General features: G+C 39.9%; 1 protein-coding gene across 1 annotated transcript in view; it reads left to right on the top strand.

The window, feature by feature from the left end:
• The window catches only part of LOC149447420 (uncharacterized), a 62,530-nt gene that overhangs the window by 7,084 nt on the left and 38,691 nt on the right, over positions 1-16,755 (top strand). The window contains exon 3 of the mRNA XM_089652599.1: positions 16,027-16,194. Coding sequence (XP_089508725.1) covers positions 16,027-16,194 — 168 coding nt within the window. The remainder of the gene's footprint in view (positions 1-16,026; positions 16,195-16,755) is intronic.

The raw sequence follows: 16,755 nt of genomic DNA, 5'->3' as shown, positions 1-16,755 counted from the left end.
TGTAGATAGAGCCTGGACCTCCTGCAGATGAAAGCATTCATATAAAAAGTTTAAACCAGAACCTATCAGTGCCTGTCACAATGGACAATAATGCAAGCAGCAACATACTAATCTAATTTTTCATGTATTCCCTTCCTGTAAGCTTGTTCCTATGTTTGACTGAAAGTGTTGTGGAAAGAAAAATAGTTGTATATACTCCCGCTGCCAGTCTACCAAAGTGTTTCTGTGCAGAGGATTATTGCAGACTGGTCAGACTCATCACATGTACTGCATTCTCCTGGAACTAGATACACTATGATTTTTTTGACCTACAGTATCTGATGTTCATCTGTTATGATCTGCACAAGTTTGGACTAAAGCTTTCTAAGATCTGCAAGAAGTCATTTGGATTCAATCACTATATGTCAAGGTACTGAGACCATAAGTTAAGCTATCTCACCAAAACTGGATTGGCTATAAAGATCAAACTTTTAATGCTTAGATTGTGAAAGCAGTACAGTCATAAAATCATTTAGCTCCAGTCGAAAAATCTTCTGTAGCTCTGAAGTGTATTGTTAAATGTGATTTGGACCCTTGATATCCAGCATCTTGGGACAGTGCAGCCATTGTCATCCACGTCTGTACATATCTGCAAGCTAATTACAGCACAACATCTTACCATCTACAGTACCATTACTACTGTGATCGCCAAATGGGACTGCTATACATGTCAATTTGTGCTTTATACATGTAAGCAGTAGAGACTGCCTGCATTGTCACATGCCATTCTGACGTCTGCTTATAATACCTTCTCAAACAAGTGAGACAGAAAGCAGTTTGTGCTCCACAAAGAGACACTGAGATAAAAAGCTGCCAGTTAACTCTTCAATTGTCAGGACAATGTCACAGCAAAACATGACATTTTCTGTGAGGGATGACATACAGGAAAAATCAGAATTCTTTCTAGATCAGGAAGTGAGCAGACATTGTAAGCACATGGTTAAACCAACTTGCAAGGTTTAGCAGAATTAGGAAGCTAATAAAGAAGAAATGTGGGTTAATGTCAATCTTTTATGGTCTAAAACTGTTGAATGCATATCATTCCTTTCCCAGCCTTCTTATGAGGTACTGCAATTAGAAGGCACTCCCAAACAATTCATGCTACCTTTGAGAGTTACAAAAGACTGTGCCTTAAATATCCTAACCTCCTAAATCGGTACACCACTGAAGAGTCACAGGAAGGATTAAAGGGATTTGATGAGCTTAATCTAGAGAGAGACAGTTTAATACTACAAAGACAAATGCAGAAGTGAGAATCACACAACTTCATGAATCTAAATCTCATCACTCTACATCTATAAGACACACCTCAAGATCCACTAAGTCTCTGCAATAAAGATCTTCCACTCTCAGCCAACAGCTTATTAAGGCCCATGTCGGTGCTGATGCTTCTAAAATTCAGTAAGCCTTTGCCCAAAAGTAAACAAGACAAGAATTGAAAGCTGCACAAAAAAAGCAGAGATGGAAGCAGAGGTGAAAACAGAAGCTGCACACAGGAGAGCCCAGAAGAAGAAGGTGCCTCTAAGTGTACCAGCAATAGTATTTATTATAAAAGTAGGCTTGAATATACTCACAAATATAGTGGTATTTCAGGCTCATTAATGTACACATCAATCCGTGTGTTAGCATGCCAACAGCTGGGCTCAGTTCACAACAGTCCGTGCTGACCCGCAGCAGTAGGACAGATTGTTGGAAAGATGGACACCCAAATATCAGCACACCCGTTAATGTAACAAACTTTGTTCCAAATGCAGCTGTGCATCCAAAGTCTGAAGACTCAGACATGTCAGTTTGCTAAATACATGCTCTGTAGGGAAGATGCAAGACTATGTCTGCATGCTTGTCAAACTACGATTTGACAACACCAGCTTTGTGAATCGGTGCATTATCATCTTGGTAAAGGGTACTGTCTTCGGAAACCAATGTCTGCACCATGGAGTGGGAATGGTGGGCCTAAATTTGTACATGGTTACTGGCAGTGACTCTTCTTTCATGGGGTCTGCATAATACCAAAATATGACTGCCCAAACCATGATTGCACCACCACCATAGTTTTCTATTGGCACAAGACAGGTCGTAGGCTCGGGGCTGTGGTTTCCACACATAAACACATCTGGTGGTTGGGAACAGTGTGAAGATTGCTTCATCAGACCATATTATAGTCTTCCATTGATCGACAGTCCATGGTGTATGGGTGTTGCACCACTCTCTCCTTTTCTGAGCATTCATATCGGTCACTAGTGGATTAGCAAATGCAGCTCGCCCCTGGATGTTTTGCTTATGGAGTTCCCTCTGCACAGTGTTTGCAGACATGGGCTTTAGAAGACTGAGATTGAGTTCTGCAGTCAATCTTGCAGAAGTTGTTCTCTTATTCCAGGCCACAGTCCTGTGCATTGTCTTTTCATCTCTTTTGGTCTCTTAACCATGTCAACTGTGCTTATGCTTATATTAAGGTTTTCCTGAAACTGTGTATGCCATCATAACCTTTGATACTGTACCTCGTGACACCACAAATAAATTGGCAACTTCAGTCACAGAGGCACCAGCTAAGCAGACACCAACAATTTGTCCTCTTTGAAAGTCAGTAGGCTCTGACATGACTCTGTATTACTAGCAGAGCACGCAGTGAATGATGAAAGTGAGGCTTCCCACCTGTTAGCTAGGTGTCTTATCACAAAGTGGAAGCAAAAGAATGTTACATCACTTCTGCTTTCAACATGAAACTTGTCACTTTCACACCTGCAAATCATTCAATGTTTCCATATTTTTGTCCAGCCCCTGTATATGGACTTTGCTATGGACTCTCTGCCTTTGAAGTGCTTTACCTAATACTAACTTATTACACGGTAACAGAGTTTTTGTACTGTCCTTACTTCTTTGATCTGCTACAATATACAGTGCTGGGAAAAAGCATTTGCCCCCTTCCTGATTTTATATTTTATTTATTTAATACAGGTACTTATATAGCGCTTATATAGCGCTGTCAATTTACGCAGTGCTTTAAATATATATATTCAGGTTTTGAAGCTGCAAATATATATATTGCACATTCACATCAGTCCCTAACCATCACACAATCTATGGTCCCTAACTTTCACTCATACTGTACATACACATTCTAGGGACAATTTAGACAGGATCCCATTTACCTACCAGCATGTCTTTGGAGTGTGGGAGGAAACCAGAGTGCCTGGAGGAAACCCATGCAGGCACAGGGAGGACATGAAAACTCCAGGCAGGAGGTGCTGTGGTTTGAATTTGAACCAATGACCCTTGTGCTGCCAGGTGGAAGTGCTGACCATTTAGCCACTGTGCTGTGCTATAAGTGTGTATATTTGTCACACTTAAATGATTCATCAAACAAATTTTAATATTACACAAAGATAATCCATGTAAATACAAAATGCAGTTTTAAAATGATGATTTCATTAATTAAGGGAAAACAGCTGTCCATACCTGCCTGGCTCTATGTGAAAAAGTAATTGCCCCCTAAACCTAACAACTGGTTGTGCCATCCTTAGTAGCAACAACTGCAATCAAGCATTTGCAGTAACTGACAATGAGTCTTAATCAGATTTACATCCGTACTTTGACTAGGTCACTCCAAAACCTGCCCAAGGGCCCGGGGTCAGTAGGGGGCCTCATGAAATTCCTCTGGTACCTTTTATAGGCTTTTTTGGGTGTGCTTTGAGTGTGGCCAAGGACACAGGGGCCCCATGAAATGCCCCTGGTACTTTTTATAGGCTTTTTTGGGTGTGCTTTGAGTGTGGGCAAGGACACAGGGGCCCCATGAAATGCCCCTGGTACCTTTTATAGGCTTTTTTGGGTGTACTTTGAGTGTGGGCAAGGACACAGGGGCCCCATGATCCCCTATTGCCTGGGGGCCCCATGAGTTGTCAGTCCGCCCCTGTTTCTGACCCATTCAGAGGTGGACTTGCTGGTGTGTTTCAGAACATTGTCCTGCTGCATGACAAAACTGCGTTTGTGCTTGAGGTCAAAGACTGATGACCGGACATTCTCCTTCAGGATTTTCTGGTAGAGCACAGAATTCATGGTTTCATAAATAATGTCAAGTAATTCAAGTTCTGAAGCTGCAAAGCAGCCCCAGACCATTACACTACCACCACCATGTTTGACTGTTGGTATGATTTTTTTTATGAAATGTTGTGTTAGCTTTATGCAAGATGTAATAGGATGCAAAAAGTCAAACTTTTGTCTCAACGGTCCACAGAATATTTGCCCAAAAGTCTTGGGGATAATCAAGATATTTTTTGTCAAATGTGAGATGAGCCTTTGTGTTCTTTTTGGTCAACAGTTACTTTAGCCTTGGAACGCACCCATAGATGCCAATTTTGCCCAGTTTATTTTTTATTGTTGAATCATGAACACTGACCTTAACTGAAGCAAGTGATGCCTGCAGCTCTTTAGATGTTGTTCTGGGTTCTTTTATCACCTCTTAGTCGTTTTGCTCTTGGAGTAATTTTGGTAGGCCGGCCACTCCTGAGAAGGTTCACCACTGTGCCAAGTTTTCTCCATTTGTGGATAATGGCCTTAGAGATGTCTTTGTAACCCTTTCCAGACTGATACATGTTAATTACTTTGTTTCTCACCTGTTCTTGAACTCCTTTAGATTACAGCATGACATGTTGCTTGATCTTTTAGTGTGCTTCACTTTGTCAGACAGCTTCTATTTAAGTTATTTCTTGATTCAACAGGTCTGGCAGTAATCAGGCCTGGGTGTGGCAAATGACATTTAACACAGCTTTGGAAGGGCGATTACATTTTCACATAGGGCCAGGCAGGTTTGGACAGATTTTCTCCCTTAATAAATCAAATATTCATTTAAAAACTGCATTTTGCATTTACTTGAGTGTCTTTGTGTAATATTAAAATTCGTTTGATGATCTGAATCATTTAAGTGTGACAAATATGCAAAAAAATAATAAAATCAGGAAGGAGGCAAATAATTTTTCACAACATTTTATACCAGGCTCCACTGGTGAATTTACAGCTGCATTTACTCTACTCTTCAGCAGGTACCAAAAGACTTTATGGAGTTGTGATTCATGTGTTGATAAAAACTGACAAGTGTTCTAATCCCTTCATTCTATCCAAAACTAAAAAATGTTGCCTTTAGTTACATTTTAAGGCATAGAAAACTAACAGGCAGAAAAATAACATAACTTTTACATAGTACTACATACCACGTAATGTAAAATACATTAGGGTTTATTTACTCACTTTTTATATAGAGTAACATGTAATAAGACTGCTTAGTATACCACCCACAATTTGCTCTTTTACTACCTCTGAAACAATTTTGCTTCAGGGTGTATGTAAGATATTATAATCAAACCACCTGCTGTTAAGTTATTAAGATAGTTAATAAAGGTATCTACATTCTGAAAACTTACTGATCTGTCTCCCACTAATTGGTTGCTTCAGATGGCTTTGAACATGCTACTGGTAGCAGTATGTAGGTATAAAAGGAAAAGTATTCTAATTTGCTGCCACTTTACCTTCTCTTTATATATAAATGTGACACACTGTTTTAGATTGAATATATGTTTATTAAAGATTTTCTTTTACTTGTACAAAAGCACCAAGAAAAAATTGAAATGCAGAATAGGACACATAAAGAGAAACAGTGTCAGTATGGTCAGTACGGCCAGTACATAATTGAAGAAACAGGATGTTGTTAACGGATGTAAAAATAAATATATACAATGTAGATAGACATACACAATAACGTGAAGAGCAATTCCATCCAATATCACAGCAAGCAAAAAGGATGTCCAAAACACAACATGTAATGTACAGCGCTGAGCGAACTGTTGGCGCTTTATAAATACTGTATTATAATAATAATAATCTACAGACAGTTCGTCCCAATAACTCCTGAATAGAGAGAAAAGGAAAAGAGAAAAAATAATATAAAAAAAGGGGGAAGAAAGAAAGAGAGAGGCTAAGCAGGAAAAGGCTCCAAGAAGAATAGAAATAGCATGGGCAGGAAAGGGTACAGGGGCACAAAGGGACAGAGGGAAGATGTCATGAGTCCTACCAATCCAATTCCTTTCACCCCATAGCTAAGGAGAAACCAAAACCGTGGGAGTGATTAAAGCTTATTACGGAATACTGAATCCAGACGGACCATAAATAATAAAATTTCACCCACAAATCCATTTCAGCTGCCTGCATTTCTTCCATTAACATAGTATCATTTAAAATATCTACCCAAAGAGATAGGGAAGGACTGGTTGTAGCTTTCCAAAATCTGGAAATGAGTTGGCGGGCTGAGGAAAGGAAAAACCGTAGAAGATTAGTTTTTTGCGATTTGATAGTGCCAGGTAGTATGAATAATAACTCTAATTTTGGGAGATGGAGTGAGGGAGTCATCATATATATCAGAATATATTTGAAAAATCTTAGACCAGAGCGGGCTGATGAGATCACATTCCCACCATACATGTAGATACGTTCCTCCCTCCCGGAGACAGCACCAGCAGACGTGCGAAGGGGAAGATGCGACGAATGGAAACCGGGTCCCAGTACCATCTAGAAAGCAATTTATAATTTTTTTCCTGTATATAGTTAGATACAGAGGATTTATGGGTGAAAATAAACGCCTTCTGCCATTCACCAGGGTACATTTCCATGCCCAACTCCTCTGCCCATACTCTAGCGTATGTAGGTAGAGAATTATGTGTATGGGCAGTTATCAAATTATAAACTTTAGAGGGGACATGGCCAGGTACTTCTGAAAAAAACACATATTTTCAAAAGCCAACAGAGGCCTATGTATGTTTCCAGGCGAATGAAGGAATTTACAGTACGACGCTAGGTGAATCTTTGTTGACCAATTGAATGAAGACGGTACATGGGCTTTAGTATTCACAAAGGAGTCCATGGAGGGATTAACAAAAGAGCATGCAAATGGCCAAGAGGACCTGTCATATTAGCCATACACAAAGGTATGCATACTATTAGGAATCTTGGGGTTGTCAAAAAGCGGAGTAAGAGGACTAGGATCCAAAGACAGCGCATAACGTCCACTTCGAAGATACCAAATACCAAGCACAACTTCTGTCAAGGGGGAAAGCATAGGGAAAGCGCGATAAGAGCTGGAGTAACCCCAAGGTAATGCTCGTAAGTCCACCGGAAAGAGATCTTGTTCGATGATGACAGAAGCTTTGGTAAATGGACGGGGGAACCATTATAATAAACGAGCCAATAGTGCAGAGGCATGATAAATTTAGACTGGCGCCCCCCTAAGATTTAGAATGGTACAAAATTTATGTTTCAATCTGTAGTGGTGTCGGTGCCAGATAAATTGGACTGTGAGGGTGTGGAGAGTGCAAAGGAAAGCAGAAGGTAGTAGAATCGGTATGGTTTGGAATAGGTATAGCAGCTTAGGCAAAATGTTCATCTTCAAAATGTTCATACGTCCAAACCAAGACACAGGAAGATCTCGCCATGTCTCCAATGACCTACGTATTTTAGTAAGGAGTGAACTAAAATTGAGAGCATAGGGGTCTGGTAAATGGGCATGAATCACTGTACCCAAATGTGTAATTGCCTTGGATTTCCATTTAAAGTGGAAATTCCGTCTAAGCATGGAAAGAGTGGGTGGTGTCAGAGAAAGATTCAAGGCCTCAGTTTTAGTGAGATTCAGTTTAAAATTGCTAAAGCCGCCAAACCGTTGAATTTCATTCAGTATGGAGGGGATACTAATATGTGGTTGAGTAACATACAATAGAAGGTCATCTGCATATAATGAGAGTTTAAAATGTGTGGAGGGAGTATGAATACCCTGAATAGAGTTATTATTGCGTATAGCTTGGGCCAAGTGTTCAATTACTATCACAAATAGTAGCGGGGAAAGGGGACATCCCTGTCGTGTACCATTAGAAATGTTGAACTGTTCAGATTATATTCCATTAACCCGCACAGTTGCTGAGGGTGTGGATTATAGGGACATAATATAGTCTAACATCCGCAGGCCTACAACAATTTGCACCAAAACTTGTCGAAGGAAAGACCAATTGACTCTATCAAAGGCCTTTTCTGCATCACAAGAGAGAAGGCAAGCTGGGACCTGAGTTTTCTGGACCATAGAGTTAAGGTGAATAGTTTTTGTGGTGTTGTCCCTGGCTTCCCCCTGGGGACAAACCCAACCTGGTCTTTATGAATTATGTCGGGCAACAAAGGTGAAAGGCGATTCGCTATGACTTTAGCAAAAAAGTTTTAAGTCTATATTTAGCAGTGATATCAGCCTATAGTTACTACAAAGTGATGGGTCTTTCCCTCGTTTCGGGAGCACTGCTATCTGAGCTTGGAGAAGTTTGGAGGAGAATTGGTGAGATACGTTTATAGCTTCAAATGCGTTAACCAGAAGCGGAGGGAAAAATTAAGCAAAGGCCTTATAGAAATGGGGAGTAAATCCATCCGGACCTGAACTTTTCCTGATCCTAAGGCCCTGTATGGTGCTCAAGATCTCCGTGACCTGGAAAAGAGCCTCAAGGCCTTGGATGTCAGCTTGAGAGATGGTGGGCAACACCGTTTCCTGAATATAAGAAAGTAGGTCTGGATGATCATGGAAGGAAGATACAGACTGTCGAGGCGGGGGTAAATTATAGAGCCCGGAATAATATTGTCTAAATTCAGAAGCAATCTCAGAGTTTGTGTACAGCTTTTGGTTGGAAGAAGATAGAAGAAGGGAGATTACATGTCTAGATTGTCTAGGGTGAAGGACTCGAGATAAGTGTCTACCACGTTTATTCGCTTGGAGGTAATGAAGATGTTGCATTTTATCATGGGGCACCAAAGAGTTAGCTGCGAAAAGGATCAGGAGGTCCCTACAAGCATTGGATAGGGCTAAAAGGATATCAGGATTCAGAGTGTTTTGATGGGTAGATTCTAAATCAGAAATTACCGTCAGTAAGCGGCGAATCTCGGACGATTTTTCTCGTTTAAGTCTAGAACCATGCTGAATAAAGATACCCCTCAAGACACAATTAAGTGCCTCCCATTTAGTCATGGGATGCGTTTGGTCTGAGATGTGATCCCTAACAAAGTCAATAATGGCTTGAGAGATAGCTTGACTATAGACCAGGTCTTTCAAAAGATTAATCTGCAGGAAAATCTGTGAGTGGCATTGGACAGATGGCCTACAGGGAGATGTACAGGGGCATGATCCGACCAGATCCGTAGGCCCACAGAGGAGGAGATATTAAGATCCAAGAGCGACTGAGAGACAAAAAGACAGTCTATCCTACTATAAGAGGCATGCGCTGCTGAGTAATATGAGTAGTCTTTCTCTGACGGATTGAGGATGCGCCAAACGTCCACCAAGGAAAGTTTGGAGAGTACAGCGCAAATTTTATTCAGGACAGAGGGAGATAAGGAGGACGAATCTAATCTTGGGACCATGGGAATGTTAAAATCCCCCCCTACAATCAGGTTATGAGTACCAAAAGACTCCAAGCGTCATCACCGAAGAGAGGAAGTATAATTGCTCCTGGTTAGGGGAGTAAAAGTTAGCAATTGTGAAAATAGATTGCATATATCACAATTTTAAAAATATATATACTTTAAAGGGGGCCCCCTCCATCAGAAGAAGGTTGCTGCAACAAATCAATAGGGGCTGGTGAGCAGGTCATTGACCCATTAGTGACGTCTTTATTGATTTTGTACATACCCCTATTGGGAAGACTTATCATTTATTATTATGTCACTTCAATTGTCTACTAGTGAGCACCGCTCGTCCTGTTTGGCCAAAATTCAGACTGCAGAACCTTAACCCCTTTGCTGGCTCTTCCCACTTAAGTGCTCAAGGAACCCATTATTCCCTGAGACTATATCACTGAGTGCAGCGCTACCCTATGTCACACTTTTCATTAAGAGCGCCAAAGTCTTCAAAGGCCCCAGTGTAGCTGGCAGAAGACTAAATTTCAGAGCTGTACATAGTTCACTAACTGTCCAAAATAGCTCTCAGTATATTGCCTACCTCCTTTTACAAAGGCCTAGATCTAGCTCCCACATCTCCTCTTTATATAAAAATCCTATATATAAATCCTCTTAGATTGTAAGCTCCAAGGAGCAGGGCCCTCCTAACCCATATGTATTGAACTGTATTGTCTCCCTTTATATTGTAAAGTGCTGAGCAAACTGTTGGCACTATATAAATCCGGTATAATAATAAAATAATAATAATAATTTCAACGGTCCATTGGCAACTTAGCCCCTAGTTGTGTTGGTACCTGTTTGGTTGCGTTTTCTGGCTCACAAAATGAGAAGAGCTACAGTTTACGCTGGTCTGGTTTGAGTTTTCTGTAAATTTTCCACTGTTATACCTTGTCTACCTGATAATTCCTTGACAATATACTCTGTTACTTGCTACAAAGCCTTGAGGGTGACCCTAAGGTATTAACCAAACACCATTAATTTACCTCTACTAACATTATACTCAAGGTGTCAGTGATGCTGGGGCATTTGCCAGACTCAGGGTAAGAACAGAGGATCCAACATAACCAGCAGCTCCTTGGCCCTTGGATAAAGTGTGTTTTAGTGTTTAGGGTGTTAAAACAGACATAAACCCAAAAAAGTCATATATAATAAAGGCAGTCAGACAAGACAAACTATAGAAATTCTTAAGACCAGGCCGTGTGGTCTGCCAATAAATTGTTGTGAGCTTACATCAGTCGAGTGTTTCAGCAGAAACTTTCACTCTCACTACAAATCAACACAAGACAAGGGGGATTATTTACTAAAACTGGAGAGTGAAAAACCTAATGCAGCCCTGCATAGAAACCAATCAGTATCCGTGTTTTCTTGTCAAAGCTTAATTGATCAGGCTGAAGTTAGAGGTTCATGGGCTACCATGCACAGCTGCACTAGATTCTAGTGCACCAGGTTTATTAAATCTCCCTCTAGGTGTTCTTTCCCCAGAATGCATTGCATCAGCAGATCATTTTTCTTATGCTGTGAAATAAATCCTGTGTCTGGAACAAGAGCACTTCAGAAATCTAACTTTGCAATAGAATGGTAATATTCCAAAATACTTGACTCTCTTTATTTATTTATTTATTTTGCCAACAAATGACCTATTGGAAAGCCCAGAATGCTGTACAAACAAACTGTCATAGAAGCGCCTCATATCAAATGTTTATTTGTAAAATAAAGATCTTTTATCATAATGAAAAACATTATATAAAAATCCAGTTTATGAACTTGTAAACTCTCCAGTAAAAGTTACCAAAAAAATTTTAAGTTTAGAATTCCCTTTTAGCTTGAAAGAAATCCAGTGCAGCCATATCAAACAAGCTTCTTAGGCATGCATCGGGGGATTGCAGTCTCTTTTCAAATGCATTTGTGTACCTCCATCCCATGCAATAGTGTATGATGGAGGGGCCACAGTAGTCTCAGACAGATAGTGGTGGCTAAAACAGTGAAAACGCAGGTCTCCATTTAAAATAATATGGGCATAGTTAGAAGGGCCACTAGCTACAGGAGATGGAAGCCAGCATGAATGTTTGAGACATTCAGCAGGTTGGCTGTGTTCCCAAAAAAATTTTGATAGTTTTGAAGCTTTTATGGCATATTTATAGAAATTATGCAAACACCTACAGTATATGCTATTAGAACAATGCTATATGTATATTTGTTGACCAATGCAAAATATTTTCTGCATTTCTAAAGATAAGAGTTTTTACATTGCTTTTTTTGCTTCTCATTTGCAGAGTGATAATGCTTTCTAATCTTCCAGTAACGTGACATTAGTTGTTTAATCCTACTATGTAGATGTCATCTACACATCATTGGCTTGAGTATGCAACTGCAACTTAAGTTAAATTACGTCAAACAGGCACGTGTCAGTAAAACATACCTAATCAAGAAGGAAAATTTCATTTAAGCTTCCAAATTTAAGATTGTTCTTACAGGTCCAGCTTAGAATGTTTTAGAATGAGCTTCTACTGCCTTTTTCATAAGATGACTTTAAATCTACTTTAAAGTAAGCCTATTGTTAAACTGAGTAGTAAGCCTGAGAAAATAATTAAAGCAGAGTAAATATATTGGTGAGGATAAGCTTTTGCCATAATCTGCAAGTATGCGTAGCATATGCACACATGCGCGGAGGAGTTGAATGGTCTTGCAACCGGCTCTATTTTCAGGATGCCAAGAATAGAGGGTGGCTGCACATTGCATGGCATACAGAGCCAGGAAATGATTTTTTTGCAAAAGAAACATTGCATGTCTCTTCTGCCGAAAAAATTTTGTTCTGATTCAGCTAAACATAACTAGAGGTTGCCTTCACGGAAAACTCAAATGCAAATCTCAACCTTTCCTCTAAAAGCTGGTCCTAACCCAAACCCCTTCCCAGGCACAACAGCTTATCGCTTTAAAGACCAATAGAGAGGCTCAAAGTAACAGTGGGCAAGGCGAAACTTGACTGACAGGTAGAGGTAAATATATTATATAACAGCAAACCAGTGGCAGCACTATGGATATTCCAATATTCATTTTCAAGCAGCAAAGTCAAGTCTCTCATTGCTTCTACCACTCAGAGCCTTTGCTCTGTGAATACATTGGATATTAGAAGGCTGAAAGACTATCACTGCTGGGAGGAAGGAACAGATGTAACTGAGCTGCTGAGAGAAGCAACAACTTCAGAGCTTCAGCTGTAAACTTTGTGGATGAATTCCTTCACAGTGCCTGCAGCTCTAGAGGTCAGAGATGGCTTGTTTCAAAGCTTATCTAAGGCTTGTTGAAATTATACAGTTACAGGTCCTCTTCCTTCTGCTTGGAAACAAGCCCTTCTGGGAATCTCAGTCTACTGGATTCCCTGAAGAACTCACTGGTTCTTTTTGCTGAACTCCATTCCACTGCAGGAGACAGTAGTGAGGTGAAGGTCATAGAGAGAAAGTGGTCACTTTAAATTGCTGAAATCAACACTATTTCCACATTTTTAAAGCAGAGTAAGTATATTCAACGTCCAACATACTGCTGAGTGTGTCAGTTATTTGGTCACCTGCTGGATTCTCTTCCACCTGTTGGCCAGTATGGGGTTGATTTACTAAAGGCAAATAGACTGTTAACTTTGCAAAGGAAGTTGCACTTTAATAGCAAGCAACATACAATATTCTTTGTGTTTATTTATTCTTTCAAATAGGTTTTTATGAAGGCACTGTCCAATAACAAATTGAGTACAGAATTCTTAAAACAGTATACTTTAACAGAAATTTCAAATGATACAGTTTAACCTGTTACCACCCGCAATAGCAAAATGATGGCTGTGCGGGACTCTCATCGATCCAGGTGGGCATCATATGACGTCCTTCGGGATTACGTGCCCACAGGGCTGCTCTGTGGCGAGATCTGTCACTGGCTGTTTACCTCAGACACAGCCGATGACAGATCTTTGTACCAGCCTATTGCCAGTACCATGTAACCACTGTAACCAATCACAGCAGGTCACATGACAATCATAAACAATGTATGGCTTCCTTTCATGCCATTCATTATATACAATTGTGTCACTAGCTGTGATTGGTCACAGTGATCACATGTACAGTCCGGGCCAATCGCAGCCCATCTGTGTCGTGTGATTAGCTGATTAGCTGTCACCAATCACAGCTAATCACAACAAAAAAAACCTGAATGAATCAATTTAATTCAAGTAAATAACTGCTTATAGCAAAACATGTTTTGCTATAAGCAATTGAAAAAGAAAAATTACTGATTACTTCCCCAGAGTAATAAAATGTTACTATGGTAATAGTATACTGCTTTTGTCACAGTGTGTTATGAAAAAAAAATTGTAAAAAAAAAGGAAAAAAAAATACAAAAAATAAAAAAATTGAAAAGAATTATACATTTTTTTTTGTGCTGTCACCAGTCAGTGTCCCTGATCACTGCCACACCAGTTATATGATGACACTGTATGGTTGGAACATAGCAGAATAAATCAAGTCTACATAAATGGTTCAGTCAAGGGCCTAGAAAGATGTTTCAGGAGGGAATGGCTATGAGAAGTTCCATGTGCTGCCGTTCCACCAATGAAGAAGGATTTTCAATGCCTATGTATTGCCTGCCTGTTAGTGTTTATTTATTACAACAGTGCTAACAGTAAAAGCACACAGCAATCCAAAGCAATTAATAAAACTAATAAAGGACCCAGTCACGAAGAACAAAAACTCATTGAATGTACAGAAGTTCAGTTAGAAGACACTCCTTCGTTATATCTGTATTCAGATTAATGTTACAATGTTTTAAAAAAAAATCAGTCCTGGCACAGCCATGTTGAATTTTTGTCAGCAGGATCCACATACAGAGCACAAGAGCTCAGACTCCAGGAAGCTTTTATATGGCTTTAGAATAATTACTAGTTGTTGAGTAATAGCAGCAAGAATGTAGACAGTGAAAATTATTTCTGCATTGTCTTCATTTGCTTTACAATGCTATAGTCTTATATCACATGTGTCTTATTAAATGTAAATATTCAGAAGTTTTAGTTGAATTAATTACCTCATCAGCATGCTAATGATCTTCCACTGTTCAGTCTGTTCAGTTAGCAGGCTATAGACAGGAAGGTGACACTGCTATGTTCTTTATAGCTCCACTCTGGGTAGTTAAAAAAATAATTCTCTCCTACTCCACTCATTTTCAACAAAGCACAATTTTTTATTAAAAAAAAAATTAAGCTATGATCACAGGATAGGCTGGGTGTGATCCTTCCTTTTTTTGATTTGCAGTATGGGAGGGTCCTTCTTGCAGAGCCCATATTGTTTCCTGATGACTTGAACACTGTCCATTGGCTGATGAAAGTGTCCACGCCAGGGGCTCCCACTAGGAGCACAAGTGGGTGGCAACAAGACCAGTTTTGAGCAGAGGGGAGCACCCAACAAACTTTGGTCTCCACCACTGGATGGGGTGCCGTGGAGGATCACATGCTAGTGGTTGCAGGTGAATGATTCTGCAGTTCAAAAGCTTTATTTTTTAACAAACAGAGATTAGATAGGGAGGATTTTTTTTCGCCAGGAAATGAACTGAGCAACATTCAGCTTTACAATGATCATTGACTGCTTAGTCACATTTTCAGCCTCAGGTGTCCGGGAGCACTCAGCAGGACTTAAGGATGCAGTCCAGACCCTTGATTTTGACATACATGCATATTATTATTTATTATACAGGATTTATATAGCACCAACAGTTTTCACAGCGCTTTACAAAATGAAGGTAGACATTACAGTTACAATACAATTTGGTACAAGAGGAAACAGAGGACCCTGCTCGTTAGAGCTTACAATCTAGGAGGAAGGGTTAAGTCATACAAAAGGTAATAGCTGTGGGGGGATGAGCTGATGGAGGAAATAAATGGTGGTTTACTAGGTAGAAGCAGGATAGGCTTCTTTAAAGAGAAAAGTTTGCAGGGAGCATCTAACAGTGGATAGATTAGGAGATAGTCGGACAGATTGGGGTAGGGAGTTCCATAGGATGGGAGAATATGATGATACATTTAATAAATAAGCTAGGCTTTTCCTTTCCAGATTTGTATGTGAACCCCACTGCTCTGACTTGGCTAAGAACCACAGCTTTCATCCAATTTAATTTTACCACACATTGGTTACATATAAATAGCAGAGGCCTACTTCTATTTTGCTGTAACTAATTGCTGAAAATTACTGCTTCGCACGCATAGATGTGACACTTATTATAACAAATGTCTTGGCTGCTTCACACATCTTTGCAGCTTATGTAACCATCTGTTTATAAGCATTGTGTTGTTAACTAGATTTTGAGGTGCTTCATGAAGCTGATTTATGTGCTCTGTTAAACAATTATTTTGTATATATAGTGCTGCCTTACTGTCTCTTTTACAGCTGACTGTGGGATATACACCCCCATCCCAAGTAAAATTGTAATAATTAATATCACCTCTATTATTTATGGATACTGAAATGTCTACTGTTTTGTCAACATGTTTTCTAGGAAACTCAGAAGATACACGTTCAGTGGATCTAGCGTCACGAACTGACAGCAAGGACAAAGGATTATATACAGAAAGCTTTCATTCAGCATCATGGATATTTAGAGGTGACGATTGCAGTCCAGATAATAGCCCAAGATGTCTCAGCAAAAGGCCCCGATCTGTAGCAAGTAAGTGGGTTAATATGACAGTTCTGTCTGATACTCTTAAAGAGACCCAACTAACAAGTACTGCGGGAACTCTCCACTTCAGTGTACATAACACAACCACAACACTAAGGCCTTGTTCACACTTGCTGCAAATACGGACTTTAACAAACATGCCTATAGTGGTAATGTAAGTCATTCTTTGAGTTTGCTAGAAGTTTAACGCTCCCCAAATGCTCTATGTGCATTTGATATGTGGTAAAGCACCCCAGATACCTAGAGGTTTTTTGGCTGTTGTGAACAAGGGCTAATGTGCTGCAAACACATGCCAGCATGTTTCTGGTGCGTTACTATAGACTTGAATGTAAGGAAATTTTATAGGAGGAAAACAAGAAAAAAAATATTCTGAACCAATGGACTGCAGACATAGTACAGGAGATGACCAGAGACTGCGGATATAGTACAGGAGATGACCAGAGACTGCGGACATAGTACAGGAGATGACCAGAGACTGCGGACATAGTACAGGAGATGACCAGAGACTGTGGACATAGTACAGGAGATGACCAGAGACTGCGGACACAG

The sequence above is a fragment of the Staurois parvus genome, unplaced genomic scaffold (genome assembly GCF_062004578.1).
Source record: "Staurois parvus isolate SC_StPar_1 unplaced genomic scaffold, SC_StPar_1.0 ptg000687l, whole genome shotgun sequence".
In the NCBI taxonomy this organism is placed as follows: domain Eukaryota; kingdom Metazoa; phylum Chordata; class Amphibia; order Anura; family Ranidae; genus Staurois; species Staurois parvus.
Note: the sequence above shows the minus strand (reverse complement) of the source record. Positions and strands in the feature narration are given on the sequence as shown.